This window comes from Uloborus diversus, chromosome 4, assembly GCF_026930045.1.
Source record: "Uloborus diversus isolate 005 chromosome 4, Udiv.v.3.1, whole genome shotgun sequence".
NCBI lineage: Eukaryota > Metazoa > Arthropoda > Arachnida > Araneae > Uloboridae > Uloborus > Uloborus diversus.
Genome location: NC_072734.1, coordinates 133,977,749 through 133,995,871, shown reverse-complemented (window position 1 = coordinate 133,995,871; position 18,123 = coordinate 133,977,749). Strand labels below are relative to the sequence as shown.

The window sequence follows — 18,123 nt, the reverse complement described above, 5'->3', positions numbered from 1 at the left end:
GCCCACCGAGACAATTTGTGCACAGTTAAATAAATTATTCAAAAATAACGTTTTGTATTTCAGTTAAAAAAAAAACAAAGAATTGGGGGCATGAAACAGCTTTTAAATCTCTAGCACTTTGCATATTGCTAATAAAATATTACAAGTTTTCCATGTGTTCGTGTTCGCACTTGCAAGCTTTGAGAATGATTCTTGGGCCATTTCGACTACTGCCCCCTGCCACACCTCCGCTCCTAACCAATCACAACGATTCAACCAAACACCAAAACGGCAAGTCCATGTCACCCCGACTCCTGCTGCATGGGCATCAGCTTTCCTGCCCCTTGGAAAAGTATCTTCACCCAATACCAGTTAGAAGGGCAAAGAAGGAGGGAAATATTTTACGTGTGCGTCTCTTGTGTACGAAAAAACAGCTCGGAGGGCAGAAAAAAGCGAGCCCATGGAATAAAAAAAAAGGTTTCTCACATGCTCCGACCCTCTTTTGTCTTTAAAATCTTAAACGGCTGTTAATATGTGGAAAAGGGATTTACAATTTTATGGATTTATCGCAACTCATGCGTCTTCTTATTTACTTAATTTTCTGCTTGGAACTAATATGAGCGGAATTTCTGAATAGAGATTTCATTTTTGAGTAGCACACAGCACAGATTAATTGGTTTTGATTGTGGTGCTAATAAAAGTTCTGAATTTGTCCGAAACTTTTATGAAACAGCTTCAATTGGGTGAGATCTATTCAATTTTCTTCTTTGTTCTGATAGGTGGCTGAAGTACTAGTAAGTATTAATCGTAAAATAGGCTTTATTTATTTATTTTCTATGTTAAAGTATTCTGTCAAACAAAAACTTGAATTATTTCAGTTTGACCCGGTACATCGCTTTAAATCCGTAAAGGCATAGCAGCTATATTACCTCAAAAATGTCCAAACTATTGATTTTTATTTATTTAAAAACTTCAGATTGTTTCAAAAATTATGGGAGTTTCAACACTCTAGCTCAGTTATTAAAAAAAATTATTGACTTTAGGTCACTCACGCAGGTGTGCGATGAACTTCTTTTTGAGCAATCACAAATTGCTTATTGTTTTCACTTGATCATTGAATGACATCCGTCCTTTGATTTTATTTTTCTATGCTTATAATGCAGGTGTCCATGTGCTTCGTTATTAGAATTATTTATTAACGACCCTTCTCGACTTCATACAAGCCTTTTTACATGAAAATATAATCCAGCACACAACATCCAGCAAATAACATCCAACCCCTGACATTCATTTGAATTTTGACATCTTGAATTCAAATTATGGTTACGATAAAAGTCATCAGTAGAAACAAGAAAACCAACGAGTTAGGTCCTATCGCAATTCGCGATTGAGAAAAGCACAGTTTAAATTCAAGATCTCAAAACTCAAACTTTTGTTGTTGTGTGTGTGTGTGTTTCCATGTTATTGTATTAGATAAGGATTTTTTTATATTAAAGATACAGCTTAAAAGCAATATGTTTTGCAATCAGTACAATATATTTAACAAAATTGTGCATTGGGTAAGAACTTTATAAATTAATAAAATGTTGAAAGTTTTGTATATCCTTATAAACAAAATTTACAATGGAAGTTTCATGATTTTTTATATAATGAACGGCATAGTGTTTTTAACTAATAGGATAAGCAAACGAATGCACAGCTTTTTAGAAATGATTATCATTTAGCAATAGATTTCTGAAACATGTGCAAAAACAAAAAAAAACCTTATATTTTTTTATAAAGTTGAAATATTCTTAAGTGTTTTGATTGTTTTGATGGCATTAAAAAATATATTGATTTATCAGTAAGTGCATACAAAGATTTCAAAAAATTACCTATTTTATTAAAATGCAAAAAAGAAAAAAAAAAGTGACCAGTATGTATTGTGATGTGATTCCACGCAATAAAACTTAAAGATAATTCTAATTTTGAAAAAGAAGAATATATAGGCAATTAAAGAAACTTTATTTCTGGAAAAAATATTGTTACATTCGTAATTTGCTCCAAGGAAGCATGGCTAAATCGAAATTAATGCTTCTGCGTGATCAACTGATCGTGTTGATATTAAGAGTGTAGTAGTATTTTGATTAATGTTGTGTGTTGTTTATTATTAATTGTCATGGGTTGGATGTCTTTAAATTTAGATTGTTTATCTTGAAATTTAAAAAAATAATCAAGTGGATTATTTTCTAAAACCACCAATTTCAACTTTGACGCTTGAAGAGCAGCATGAAATAAAGAAACTGCAAAATAACTTATTTTATTGCTCAGCATTACTAACTATAATTCTCTTCATTTTAGCTGTATAAATTTGTGAAAACTTTATATAGCGGGCTCACCCACTAAATTAAGGCACAAGCCGCCACTGTGTAGCATTATACTGGCGTTGCAATAACTAATAGTGCGTGTTCTAAATATTGTGAATGCATTTATTGACCTAACTTACTGTATGTAAAATTCTGCTTTATCTTTATCTTACTTTTTTCATTGCCAAAGCAAGTAGTTTTGGTCATGGTATATTATTTCTATGGTGTATTTTATGTTTCAGGTATATTAGATGATGTACAGAAATATTACTCTTTGGGAAATACAGAAGGAGGCCTCCTCCAGACATCATTCGTCGTCAGTTACATGATCATGGCTCCTGTTTTTGGGTATTTAGGAGATAGGTATAGCAGAAAATACATCATTGCATTTGGTGTCACATTTTGGAGTGTGACAACTTTGGCAGGCTCCTTCATTCCCTCTAATGTAAGTGAATTTAGTTATTCCCCCCTCCTCCCAAAAAAAGTACCTGGTGTAAGTCGGTGTACTTATCACAGGTGACACCTGGGGCTTTAATTTGTGGTACCCGTATTTTCCTGTGTATTATCTGCGGGCGGCCTGTAATCCGCAGGTCCTAAAATTGGCCTGAAGAAAAAAAAGCTTTGTATACTCTGCGGATAATATGATTAAAAAAATAAAGTTTGAATTTAACATACTATTTGAGCAACTAAACTAAAAACATGGGCGCCCATATGCAAAATTGTAAGGGGGGGGGCCTCAGATATTTTAACCATGGTTTAGCATGATATTTTCCCCATGAAAACCAATTTAAGGACAGATTAGAGTCATTCAAATTGGACATTTTTAATTACTTATTCATTAATGGCTGGAAAAGAAATATTTTTACATTTTTGCAAAGAAAAAAATACTAAAAACAAGGAAATTCTAATTCCTAAGGGGGGCTCGAGCCCCCCCCCTTGCCCCCCTATATGGGTGCCCTTGTCTAAAAACATGAAAAGGTAATTACTTTGAAGGCATAAACAAAATTAATCTGATACATAATCTAAAATATAATGATTTCTTCTTGAAATCATGATTATAGTACGCTAATTACTTGAAAAACAGTCCAGACAAAGAAGAGAACAGTCTAATCTTGTACAAATGGCTTCCTAATTCACTGTATTCTTTTTTATTTTACATGTCCTGAATTGCGTTAGAGCAGTGATTCCCAATCTGGGGGCGATCGCCCCCAAAGGGGCGATCAAACTCTTCTAGGGGGGTGACCGGTATTCAGATACCCGGTAATGGGAAATTCTTGACCTTTCAAAAACCAGATTTATTAAAACCAATCGGTACACAATTCAGAAATATCTTTCAGAATACCTATGTTGTGTAATACCGAACCAAGCACATGGCACGTCAAATCAAAAAAAGTCGTTCCCAGAAAATAAGACATGTATGATTTACAGCTCAATCAAATCTGTTCGGATGAAAAAAAAAATCCCAAAAGCGAAAAAAAATCTTTTATTTTTTGCCGTTTTCACGAGGAAGAAAAAAAATCTTGTAAGCACTGTCTGACCGTTGGCACCAGCATATATTTAACGCCTGAAAAGTAGGTGAATATGTGTAGGAATGGAGTTTTGCATTTACTTATCAGTTGTCATTCAGAATCTTGCAATCAGCGCATAAACCTCCTTTCTATTGTTTGATTTAATTTAGTGAATTTCTGTTTAATTGTGCATGTTTTGTAGTGTGGAAGTTCGATATGAATTCGAAAAAGTGCCGGCAGTATTCAGCAGAGTATTTAAAATTTGGTTTTGTCACCTTACCGCAAAATGTGCAGTTTCCGAACAGATCTTAACAAAGGGCTTCTTACAAAGTGTCTCTTTTGATAGCAAAATGTGGTAAAACTCATACAATTGGCAAATCTCTTATTCTACCCGCTGCCAAAAAAGTAGTTGAAATTTTGCTTGGTGGTGTCTCCAGTAAAAAGATAAGTCAATCTGTCCTCCTGAGTAGCAACACAGTTTCCGGGAGAATAGATGAAATGGCTGCTGACATTGTGTGCAAACTCATAAATGTTTTGAAACAAAGTAAATTTGCACTACAGATTGGCGAATCAACTGTGACAGACAACAGAGCTATTTTATTAGCTTACGTGAGGTTTATTAATGAGCTGAAAGAGATGACTGAGGAAATGTTGTTCGCCAGAACTTTGATTACTGATACAAAGGGGTCGTCAATTTTTACAGTGGTGAAGGATTATTTTGAAGAAAAAGAAATTCCATTGACAAATGTAAGTGCTTGCGCAGCAGATGGTGCCCCTGCCATGGCGGGTCGTCATATTGGGTTTTTTGCACACCTTAAAAAAGAAGTGCCAGAAGTGATTACCATCCATTGGGTCATTCATCGTCAACACTTGGCTGCAAAAAAATTGAATTGTGTTTTACATGAAACCTTACAATTAGTCATTACTGGTATTAACAAGATTAAAGCTAATTCTCTCAATGATCGCCTATTTCGAGAGCTTTGCCATGAAAATGATGAAAAATTCGAACTCTTGCTTTTACATACGTCTGTGAGATGACTTTCCAATGGAAACTGTTTGCGCCATTTCTTTGAATTATTCGACTCTGTAGCTGAGTTTCTCAACTTGCATGATCCTGCTTTAAGTGCGAATTTGAAACAGCTCAAATTGGAGAACTTGCGTATCTCACAGATATTTTTGAAAAAAATGAACAAAGTCAACATTAAGCTTCAAGGAAACAAGATGAACCTCATCAAGGCCAAAAGCATAATTTCAGCATTCATTGCCAAATTCGAAATCCACAAGGCAAATATTGGCGGTAAAGAATTTATCCTGTTTCCGACTATAAAAGAAAGTTTAATCGTGGATAATGAACTTCTGAAGAAAATATTTTAATTTTTATTGATCACCTTGATCAGTTAAAAAAGAACATGGAATCAAGGTTTGCAGATTTGATCAACTTACAAATTCCTGACTGGATTTAAAACTCATTTAGTTTTGAAGACGTGGATGAACTGGAAAACTTTTTGCAGACAGAGTTTATGGATTTGAAATTAGATTGTAAATCAAAAATTACTTTCAAGCAATATGGTTACGAACTTGCCTGGGTGAAGCTTATGGATACTTACCCACAACTTTGGAAAAAAGTTGAACAGCTCCTCATCTCATTCCCCTCAACATATTTAGTTGAAAGAGGGTTTAGCTCTGTAGTGCAGCTTCTCACGAAGCAAAGAAATAGATTGGACATCTCACATCTGCCTCAAAGGAGACCTCAGATTAAATCTCACTAATATAAAGCCAGACGTCAACGCTTTAACGGAGTTCCATCAAGCACACGGCAGCCATTAAAAAGGTAAAAAGGAACAAATCTTAACAGTTAAAATTTTAAATTTTTTCCGGATTCCAATTTTAGTATTCTTATTTTTGCTAAGTAGGTAAATGACGATTGATTAAAGCACTTCAAATTACGTTTTTTCTTTTTTTTTTTTTTGGGGGGGGGGAGGGGTTAAGAATAAAAGGTTCAGTTTTTAAGCTAACTATTGCTTTATCATGCACTTTTTGAAGCTTTTAATTAAAATTAGGCGTTCGGTAACATTAATCTTCACTAAAATCAGCGCCATCTAATTTGTGTTTTTAAGGGAAGAACGTGGGGGGCGATAGGTGTAATTTAACTTCTGAAAGGGACGATGGGATAAAAAAGGTTGGGAACCACTGCGTTAGAGGAACATTCAAGCAACATAAAATAACCAACATGCAGGGCGGCAGTGAGAAGGAACATGCAAGCTTTGTAAAATAAAAAACATTCGGTGAGTGTGGTGAATCGTACTGTAAATTGAGGTTTAATGCGTTGGTGTTAAGGGGGGGAAAATCACAGATAATCCGCTGCAGGGTATAATCCGCACCTCATAAACTTTGCCTTTTTTAACAGAAAATCTGCGGATTATACACAGGAAAACACATTATCACCCCCCCCCCCCACACACACACAAAAAAGGTCTTTATATTCTATGTAAACATGAAAACATGACATTCATACAATTTTTAGAAACAACTATATTTGTGCTATAATGAAATTTTTAAGTGGGCTAATGTACAAAAGACCAATAAAAACTGAACGCTTTTGATGTAACTTGCCCTTGATCCAACTGGGCAGGTTGTTGAGAGATCAAAAAAGTAAGGGTGTGTATGAAATTGGTGGCATCTTAAATATTTCAAACATATCTCAAACACAGGGAAAGATAACGGGATTCAGTTTTTTTGGTATAAGAGGAAGTCAATACTCGATCTAAGTATTGACAGTATGAATCTAATCCAAAGTATAATATTCACTCCATAATGCGGGGTGGAAAAAGGGAGTCTGGGAGTTTTCCCCTCAGGAAAATTTTCAAAAACTTGTAATTCCACTTTGGGTGTCATGCGCCAAATGGGTGATACCCAGGGTGACCCCCCCCCCCCCCCCCCATAGGCGGATTTAGGACTGAGTTCCTGGGGGGGCAGGATTTTTTTTTTTTTTGGAGCAACATTTTTAATTGCCCTCCCCCCCCCCCTCCCATGTTTTTGTCTGTTTTCTGTGATGCGTTAGGCCATTCTTTACTTTTTTATGTGTCGTTTTCATTACTGTATGTAATCATGCTGTCCTTTTTAAATTGACCTTAAAAGAGAGGGGGCTGGTATTAAGAGAGTAACGCAGTGCTTCCTTTTAAGAGGGATATAGAATATCTCCAGTTTTAGGGGGCCCGGGGAATTATCTAAAATGGACATAAAATTCTGCATTTTGAAGTCTTATAAGGGTTAATTGAAAATAATAGGCAAATAATTTTTTTTTAAGTTTTACGCTTTAAAAGTGCTTTGTGATGCAAGTTAATACTTTAAAAGAAATGGTGCACAGATTTAGAGAATAGGTATCAAGAGAGTAACATACTACCCATTTGAACAATTCTTAATTTATACACTTGATAAGAAATAAAATTGAAGCACACTTTGCTTAGGAGTTTCAAAGACTTGTCTAATTATTTTCAAGGTTTGGTTGGTTAGATTAGGTTTTTGGTTCAAGAGCCCTTGTAGGCTATACTGCGCCAATTCTTTTCAGGGATTTTAGAACCTATTAATAATTTGCACTTTCCAGCCTCTGAAATTGAGTAGTAGATTATACACTTGTACAGTATTGTTCAAACTTTGTAAGAAACGGCTATTTTAAGTTTAAAAGAAAAAATAAACTTTAATTTCCTATTCAAAAAAGAAAAAATCATGATTTTTTTTATTATAAGATTTTGGAAGATAAGTTGTTACTATATAAACTCCTCCAAAACTGGGGAGCATTGTCCCCTTTGCCCCCCCCCCCCATAAATTCACCCATGCTCTTCTGAACTATTCAAAAACGAAAAAATAATGATTTTTTTTTTAATTTTTGGAAAATGTGTTGTTACTACATAAAGTCCTCCCAAAACTGGGGGGGGGGGGGGGCGACCATAGAGCCCCCCCCCCATAGCAACTCCATTGTGTAAGTTATTTTCTTACAAAAGAGTGGCAGATTTGGGGAGAGGCAGGGCCTGATTAATGCACAGTTCTATTGGTCCAACCTGGGAGCCATAATTTTAGGGCATACAAATATTGTAAATTTTGTTCGGTCTGTCCTTTTTTTAGAACTACTACTAAAAAAATGCTGATTTTTCTTGTAAGAGGGGCACAAAATTTTATCATGACCTGAACACCAGTTTTGTTTGATCCGTCCCAAGGTAGGGGGGGGGGGGAGGATACTGTATATATAATTCTCTTTAAGAAGTTGATTATTTTAATGCTGAAGTGATGAGGTCATAGTGGAAACGAACATCTCTGTGAGGTAGTGATCTTTGCGCAAACCATATAAGTGTGGCATTTTCTTTCTGCGGCATAATGCTTCATGTAGCGTGAACCTGCAGAAAAACATGGTCAATGCCTTATTTGTTACTCATGCTTTTATCTACATTTAAATGAAAGTTTTAATGTTAATTAATCACTTAATTTTGCTAAGACATATTGTTTTGCATTTTAATGAAGATTTAAATATTTTTGGGGTAAATAACAAGAATACACTTGTCAAAATCTGCGATAAGTAATGGAGCTGTGTTTTAATTTAGCGAGAGGATTTTTTTACATTTTAATGCCTTTTTTTAGTATGTTAATTAATTTATTTAGCCTCTTATTTTGAATGGCGGTGGAACTTTCAATGTTTTCTTATAGTTTGTTTTATTTTAAAGTAACTTTAAGAGACATAATAATTAATCATATCCGTAATAAGTAGTTTCCATGTAACTTAGATCAAGGAAATAGTAAGGTTGCCGTGCTATAGTAAAATGTCACAAACTAAGAAACCTTTAGTTTCCATCAGGGGTGCAGAAAATGTTTTTACTGCCCACATTTCTCTCAATCTATATGAAAATTTCCCCAAATTTTACACTATGCTTTATGTTTCAGATAAAAATTCATTCATTACTATAGATATAGATAATTCTGAAAAAAAAAGAAAAAAAAACACAATTGCATCTTTAAAACTAATAGAATGAATTGGTAACTTGTAGAACTAGGTATCTAAAAAGTAAATTAAATAAATACATATATAAGCTTTAATCAAAATCTCCTATCTAATACATATTATTAAATGTAAATTATTATCCAACAAATAGTTAATGAAAATATAAAGAGTGGTGATGCGAAAGAAAATACATTCAAAAGACACTTGTCAAAAAAAATCGGAAAATTAAAAAAAATGAATCTGCAAAATTTCCAGATGTTCAAATTTCCCCGGATCCTAGATCGCCGGATCAGACACATTCTGCACCCATGGTTTCCATTGGTGATAAATATATTATATTGTCAAAAATACACTATAGCCAAAATTAATTCAACACTAGAATTACGGAAGGGGTCAATTTGACCACAAGCCAACTTGTTTTGCTAACTGTATTTTCATAAAAAGCTTAATCCTTCCATGATTTTTCCTAAATAATCATGTTGTGTAGTAATATAAAGTTTTCAAGAAGGTTGTACATTTTTTAAAACTCAAACTGAAAGATGATACCTAAAAGTGTAGGTAGGTGTCATTTTGGCTCTTTTGGGTTTTGACTGTTGAATGCTCTGAAAATGGTCAATTTTATGAAGTGAAACATTAAAAATCCCTTTTCTAAGGAGAACTAAAAATTTTATTGCAGAAATAATCTCAAACAGCGTAAGGACCTTTTTTTTGAAAGATTTATTTCCTTACTTAAAATATTTATTATGTTGCCAGGGCCTATGAGAGACCATGTCAGCCTAGTTAGAAACTAATGGCTGTTCTTCGAGGAGGTCTGACTCATTTTCTGAGTCATATACATTTGACAAGTTTCATGGGGGAGGAGGTCACGGTGATTATACTAACAAGCCTTGGCTCTAGGTGCCCTGTATTTTGGGTAACCTAGAAAGAGATTCTGCCTAGCTAGTTAATCAAGTCTGATTGGTTTTTAAAATATTATGTTAATTAAACAGCTGATTTAATTTTGTTACTTTTATTAGAAAATCATTTTTTGCACAAATCTTCTGCATTTTTTCTGTAAATCTTCTGCATTTTTGATGGGTTAGCAGGTGTTGTATTTTGTTCTAATGTACATTCTCTTGTTCGTTTTGTGTACTTTTTCCCCACTGAAAACAAGCAAAGTTCAAATATGACTTACTCTTTTATCAAGGACTAGAAATTTCATATAGAAAATTGTGAACTAGAAACACTTCAATGTCTTCAATGACTATTTATGTTATTCAAGCAATCAGATCCAATTCTATTCCAGTGGTTGGAAAAACTACATTTTTTTTGTAGCGAACTACAACTACAACTACTTTGTTACAAATGTAGTTAACTACAACTACAACTACTTTTTCCAAAATGTAGCAACTACAAACTACTTTTGAAATGTAGTCGCTACTTTCCAAAAAATAAGTAAATAAAAAGCATACACAATAGGTTGTCCCTCAAAAAATGAAAGTCAATTTTTCAAGTCGCATACACTCTTGTATTTTTCCTCTTGTGTCAAAACAATCATGAGAAAAAGTTTCATATAATTTGCACAACGGCAACCGGTGCCGACTTGCACCTGAAAGTGTTAAACAGTACTTGTATGCTAGGCCAATCGAAAAAAAAAAAACTTTTTTAGAAACTCGAAATTTCTGTTGATAAAACGTTGCCTCTGTACCGAACACCTCACATGTACCACAAGAACATTCATTCAAATTAAAAAACATTTAGATATGCCACACTTGACCTAAAATTTATAATTTTATTTAAAAAATTGATTTTTTTTTCAGTTATCTTTTAAAATATTACATATAAATTTAAATAGAATATCAAGTTTTCAAAAATTACTGGCGACCACATTTACAGATCAACAATTACAAACAAATAAATAAATATATATATATATATATATATATATATATATATATATATATATATATATATATATATATATATATATATATATATATATATATATTAAATGAAAAATTTAACTCAACCTGGAAAAAAAACAAATCTTTGAGTACTATGTGGGAGACTTTAAAATTGCTGGAAAACAAAAATTGCTATTTAATGCTGATTACCTACTTTTCTACTTTACTGTTTATATTTTCCAGCTTAATAATTTCGTAAAATCTTACATTTCTGAAAATATGTATCAAAAACTTAATTTTTTGAAGAAAATTATAAATGTTAGGCACGTGTGGGATAGCTAAATGGTTTTTAATTTGAATAAATGTTTTTGTGGTGTATGTGTGGGGTATAGAAGTAACGTTTTATCAGCAGAAATTTTGAGTTTCTCAAAAAACATTTTATTTTAATTTGGCCTATCATTACACAAGTGCTGATTCACTTTCACCTTTCAGACATAATCTGCACTTGCCGCCGTTGTTCAAATTATATGATTTTTTTTTTTTTGACGTAAAATATAAGAGAGTGTGCGACTTGAAAAATCAACTTTCGATTTTTCATGGGGAGGGGGAGGGCACCTTTATACATTCACACACCGTAAAAGGATTGAACAAAAAAGATTGATAAATTAGCTCATCAGAAGACGCTAAGAAAAATGTCCGTTATCATACTCTCACACACTGTAATGCTCTTATTTATTGTAAGTCCTCCAGAACAGTTCAATTTCATCCTTTTCTCTAACATTTTCAGTAGCTTCTTTTTATTTGGTGAATACTGTCGAAAATTTAAGCCTTGCTAAAATATTTTTGTTTTTCTATCTTCGGTCTGTTCATATAAAATTCACCAAATTTTCAACTCGCGAAATCACCGATATCTTCATTTTCGCGAAAATAAGTGCATTTTACAATATAAATATTGGTGAAATATGAAAATTACGAGGGCAAAAAAACTAATGGCGTCAAACAGATAGAACGTATGGCGTCAAAATGAAATGCCTGAGGTCAGCTTGTATTTTTTTGAGTCTTATTTCTCATTGCATCCGCTGATGTACTTGTGTAAAATTTGCGCCAGTCAAATTCGTTTGAACCTTGATTTTTTTTTTTCAATTTATTTAAAAGTAGTTTCCAGAATTCGCTACAAACTACTATTTTTTGTAGTTAACTACTCACTACACTACTTTTTTAAAAAAGTAGTGCGCTACACTATAAAGTATGCAAAAATGTTGCTACTACAGTAGCGTCGCTACTTGTAGCGCGCTACTTCCAACCACTGTTCTATTCAAATCAATGCTAGCCAATCAATACAGTGGCGTATATATGATTTTATTTTGGAGGGAACCCAAAACCAAGATCAGCTCCTCCCTCCCCCCTTTTGCAATTTCTATTTTTCTTATTTTTCTTGGGGGGGAGGGAGGAGCAACAGTTCCTTGATCTTCTCATTTTTTTCGAGGTGGGGGAAGGACTTCATACTGTCACCCAGTGTCGCAACCTAAAAAAAAAGTTAAAGGAGAGTAGTCTTAAAACACTCTGGTTTCTAACGGGAGAGGGGAAGGGGTCCGGGGGTTTTCCCCCGGAATTTTTTTGAAATTGTAGTGCTAGGAACGCAGTTTTAGACGGTCTCTGGTGATGCTACGAGAAGAAAAATTCGAGGGGCTTTCTGCGAAAATGTTTAGACTTTGAAATCTTTAAAATGCCATTATATAGACAGTTTGTTGACGTTAGGGTAATAAAAGGTACAGGACTTCTTTAAATTGCCCGCCCGATTGATTAAACAAAAAAAAGGGGCGAAATCCAGGGCCGTGTCCAAGGGGAAGGTTTTGGGGGTTAAACCCCTCCCATTGGAGAAACATAATAAAAAAACCAAAGAAAAGGTCACATTTGACTTAAAATTAACTTTAAGATTTGTATACAGCATTAAAAAAACAACAACATTCTCTTTGAAGTTTCCAAGAAATTTTTTTCTTTTTTCTAGTTTGTCTGAAAATAAGTCATCAAGATGCTACTCCTCCAGATTCCCCCCCCCCCCCCCTCTTCCCTCGCTGTGCCAATAAAATTACGGAGCATCTCAAATTTTGTGTTCAAATCTTCAGTTTTGCTAAATTTCCATAAAATGCCCCTGAATACCTAACATCATTTAAATTGCATCCAAAAATCGTTTAAACATGGTTTTGGATTTGTTTCAGTTTTTAAAGTTCCTAAGGTTACTAAATGTCATCACCTCAGAACAACAGTAGGATATCTTAATGTTGTTTCTTGGATTAGACGTCTTATGGTTGCTCTGAAGCGACGATATGGTCTTAAAATTGCGTTTTAAAGATTTCAATTTCTGAAAAAATTTGGGCACGGGCCCTGGAACCGCCTTCCTTTAATATCATCAAAAATTAGGTTTTTTAAACAAAACTTACAAAAAATTTAAGTGGAATAACCTATGAACACCTCCTCCTAATATCTTAGAGTACAGCTTATGTTTTTGCGACTTTCAGTTTGGAAAAAATTCCACGGGAGAGCCCCGGAATCCCCTTCCCATAAAAATCTTCAAATGCTAATTTGGAACTTTAATTTCAAAAATTTGAAAGGGGGAGAAGAAATTGATTTCTAACTATTTTTCAAGGGAAAAAGTGACCGGGAGAGTTCCTGAGTTCCATTCCTTGCCCTAATGTCAATAAATATGGTCTATAATCATGTTTTAAGTCTTTAATTTTGACAAAATCCCAGGACATAAAAATCTAAGATTCCATTTTTAATTCTAAAAATTTTATAATTTTTTTGTAGGAGAACCCCCGGCTCCCCCTTATCAGATTGGATTCAACGTGCCCACCTTTAAAAGACTTTCTAATTGCACCACCGTTCTGTATTTATAATTTTAAATAATTATTGAATTAAATATATATTTTTTAACTGTATAAATTTGATCCGGATAAACAGAGGCCGAATAAAAACTAGGCTCTAGTGTACATAAAATGCAACAATAGAATCGGTAATATTACTTAAGACCACATATTCTGGGAATTTGGACCCCCTTCCCCCCCAAAAACCTTTCTCTTTATGAAATCCTGGACACGAGCCTGCCATCACCCCTCTGCTCAGTTTTTCGAAATTGAAGTTCTATAAACGCAGTTTCAGAGACTTAGATGATGTTATGAGCAGGGCGGTTCTAGAATTCTCCAAAAAATGTAGTTTGCAATTGAAGTCTTAAAAAACCTGAAGTCCTTTAAAGAGATATTCATTGATACAAGGGGGAGGGGTTTAAATACTCTCCACTTTTCAAAATTGTAGGTTTTTCATTTTTAGATTCCATACGGGAGCAGTGAGAGCCTCGTCCGAAAAAATTTAGTAATTGAAGTCTTAAAAACGTGATTGTGGACCATATTTGGAAACGTTAGTGGCTTTGGCAACGTTAGCGTGATTACATGATGAGTACTCAGCAACTTTTGATTTTTTTTAATTTCAAGCTTATTTTCAAAAGCAATTCAGATTTTTTCCCAACATTAGGCATTTTTTGGAAAGTAAGAGAGAATCCTCCCCTGAAAGGTAAAACTCAATTTCAGGTTATCTTTGGAGACGTTTAGACATAAGGAGTGGTTGGGGATCTTCCTCGAAATTTTTTCAAATTAAAATCCTCTAAGCTGCTACCTATTGAAACTGACTAGGTTTGGTTTTAAAGATAAATTTTGTGTTAGTTAAATTATTGTTTAGCTCAGGATTCGGTGGGTTTTCACTAGTTTAGGTAGTATTTTATAGGAGGCACTGACTTCAAAAGGTGATTAAAAATTAAGAAATCGTATAATAATTAGTTAGGTATTAAAATAATTTGTAGTATAGTATTTAAAATCAGTGTTTATTTTATACTTGGGTGTTTAGTTTAGTTGATTTTTGTACTGGAATTGTAAAATAAATTTCTTTTATAGGTTTAGGTAGGAAATCGTATGTAAAAGTGACCAATTATTTTTTCTTTTTAGTTCCAGGGTGTTTTTTTCTTTTTTTTGAAGGCGGGGGTTTTTTTTTAATTTAAAAATAATTGCTCGTTACCTTAGTGAAAGGATGTTGGTTTGAGGACCTTCCTCCAGAAATATTTTGAAATTGATGGTCCAAAAGTGCCTAAACAAATGAGCTGTTAGAACATCAATTTCCATTATTACTCCAATCGAACAATTAAAACTTATTTTAATTTTCTTGCAGGAGACGAGAGTTAAGGAGAGAAACATTTGAAAACCTTTCTTTTCAGACTGACTAGGGGAAAAAAGGGAGAGGGGTTAAAGAAAGGAGAGAGGAACTTAATTTGCTAAGCAATAACCTGCATCTGTTAAATATTTTTAATTTAAAGATTTCTTTTTGAAAGAATCGAGTTTTTTTCCCCAACATTATTTGCTTTTATTTTTGTTAAAAATATCTTCGCTTTCTCAAGAAGCGTTCTTTTCTTGAATAAGGGGTACAGAACCCCTGACCCCTTTTGAACACCACACAATTGAATGGTGCATTCTAACGCAGGGTTCCCAAACTTTATCGCTGTACCTTTTGAAGAATTAGAATTTTCTCACGGCATCTAGTCTAGTTTTACATACATATTATTGTTATCATTGACACCCAGTTCGGAAATCCCTGATCTAACGTATTATAAGTATTATTAGTACAGTGAAACCTGTGTAAGTTGACTACTTGCGGTACAGTACTTTGATGGTCAACTTAGACAGGTGGTCAACTTATAGAGGTCAACTTATACTTACTTCTTTTTTTCTTTTTTTTTGTTTCTTGTCCTATGCATTCATTTTTTAACTAATTGGAATACTTTAAACTCACTGTCATTGTTTAACATTACTTTAAAAGAATAAGAAAAAATGTTGCTTAAATATTTTTAGAGACTATTTACCAGAATGACGCATAAAGTATCATACAAATTTAAAATTTCTGTGAATCGATCAAAAAAAAAAAAAAAGCCTCATTGCTTATGAAAAACTACTTACTTGATATTAACAATTCCTAAAGATTCATAACAACTCAAAAGTGACTCAAATTCTTCATTTGATATTTTCTTGTACATTTTTAACCATGGTAATCTACTCTTCAACAAAATACCTCCTTATTGAATTTTGGCGTTTTTTCTGGGACTTAACATGAGCCCAATGTTTTTCGATGGAAACAAATATTTATAGGTTTTTCTAAAATGCCTGGTTACTTATTTGAGGCACGACTGAAGGAACTTTTAGTACAATCTAATGCTTTTGCCTAGTGGTCAACTTACAAAGGGTTTTTTACAATACTCCAAACCAAAGAGGTGTATTTTAGTGGTCAAGATAGACAGGTGGTCAAGTTACAGAGGTTTTCTTTCATTATATAAGATAGGACTAATTCCGTTCCTGACAAAAGCGGTCAACTTAGACAGGTGGTCAACTTACAAAGGTGGTCAACTTACAAAGGTGGTCAACTTTACAAGTTTTACTGTACTATCATTATTTTTTTCATTCATTTATTTATTTATTATATTGCTACTTTTCTTTTTTTGGAGCCTAAAGTTTGTAAATTATCTGTGAGCAAACTAAAACCAAATAATAACTACCTTTAGTTAAAATTTTTTCAGGATTTTGGCCTTGAATCAATACTTTGTCTTACTGTCATTGCCAGTTTTGTCTCAACATTTTTGAAATGAATACAACTCTTCTTTAATCAACATCATATATAAATAGATTATATAAATAGAGTCTTTTTCAAAGATTTTTTAACAACAACAGTTGAATTTGTATTTCTATTTCAGTAATTTGTATTAAAATAGCCTAAATCAACTCTTTATTTAAAGCTTTTTGGCATCTTTATTTTCCTGAGGGCTTTGGTGGGAACAGGTGAAGCAAGTTATTCTACAATTGCTCCAACAATAATAGCTGACCTGTTTTCCAAGGATTTACGATCGAAAATGTTGGCTATATTTTATTTTGCTATTCCAGTTGGAAGGTATGTAAAATTTTTAGAAATATCTTTTTTTTCTTGTTTTTTTAAAGAGAAAGAGAGAAGTCTATTGGTTTTGTAAAAAAAGTATTTATTTCAAGGAAACTTGATTTGTATTTGATAGAATTCATAGATGAACACAAAAATATTCGTTGTTATAAGAGCCATCCCATTTTTGGTTAGTTAGGGCCTGTCACATGACCATTACCTTTAAAAAATAAAAAAATATATTATAGTAGTTATAACTAAGAGGCATATAAAATACTTCAAAAGGATTTTGAAAGATTTTTGTTTCCCTCCAGTTACAGCCTATTGAAATTCTGCACAAAATCAGTCATTAAAAAAATTAAAAAAACAATCAGAAAAAAAGAGCAAAACACTTGATTTGAAATGAACACTATTTAAAAAATATTTAACTTGTTTGAAAAATTATCTTTTCTACAAATAAATAACGACTTATGTATCATTTACAAATAGTTTTCTAAAATTTAGTTGGGTTTATTGGTAAAGAAAAAAATTATTTTTGTAGTCTGGGCATTTTTATTGGTTTTATGGGGGTTTTTCCTAATAAAATGTTTTTAAAAACTAAACAGAGATAGTAGTCTGATGCCTTTATAGCGTAGTTAATAGCATATTTTATTGTACCCTTAGATTACAAGGGCGTAGGAATTAGATTAGTTTTAATTAATGTCCCTGGTTAATTAAAGTTAAAATTTTAGAGGCATTTGAAAAAATTAGGGTTTTTAAGAAACTTTTTACATAATTGCAGACCTGAAAATTCAAAAAAAAATACGCAACAAGTGCCAGAAAACCCTTTTAATTAGTTTATATAGCGAAATTTTAATTTTGAGTCTCTACTTTATCCAGGAGTTTTACATTTTATCAAAACTAGAACGTGGTCTCCAGCGGATTTGCTGTATTTCTCCACGCAACCTTTCAGCGTTGCGCCGAAAGAATCATTAAGCTAAATGTTCTCACTAAATTTCACATCCTGAATAAAATGGTGACTCAAAATGAAAATTTCGCTATATAACTAAATTAAAAGTGTTTTCTGCCCACTTGTGAAATTTTTTTTTGAATTTACAGGTCTGCAATTACGTAAAGAGTTCCTTAAAAACCCTCATTTTTTCAAATGGCTCTCAAAACCTGTTAAACAAAAAAGTGGAAGCTCTCCTTTTCAGGGAACTTAGTGCTCAGTGATAGGAATAAACTAAAAAAATGAACATTTTTGAAATTGACATATTTGAGAAAAATCAAAACCATTTTAAACTTTTTTTCAAAAGACTGGAAAAAAAACTAAAGCACATATTTCAAAATGTTGCAGATTTTTTAAAACAAGAAAAAATCTCCTTTCAAATAAAACAAACCGCAACAAAATATGTTCTACCGTTCCTGAGATAATGTATTTTAAAGATTTTGACAAAAATCCCAAATGAGAAATCATG

General features: G+C 33.0%; 1 protein-coding gene across 2 annotated transcripts in view; it reads left to right on the top strand.

The window, feature by feature from the left end:
• Positions 1–18,123, top strand: part of LOC129221613 (protein spinster homolog 1-like) — a 56,409-nt gene that overhangs the window by 3,991 nt on the left and 34,295 nt on the right. For both annotated transcript variants that reach the window (XM_054856133.1, XM_054856135.1), the window contains exons 2-3: positions 2,567–2,769; positions 16,533–16,684. In XM_054856133.1, coding sequence (XP_054712108.1) covers positions 2,567–2,769; positions 16,533–16,684 — 355 coding nt within the window. The remainder of the gene's footprint in view (positions 1–2,566; positions 2,770–16,532; positions 16,685–18,123) is intronic.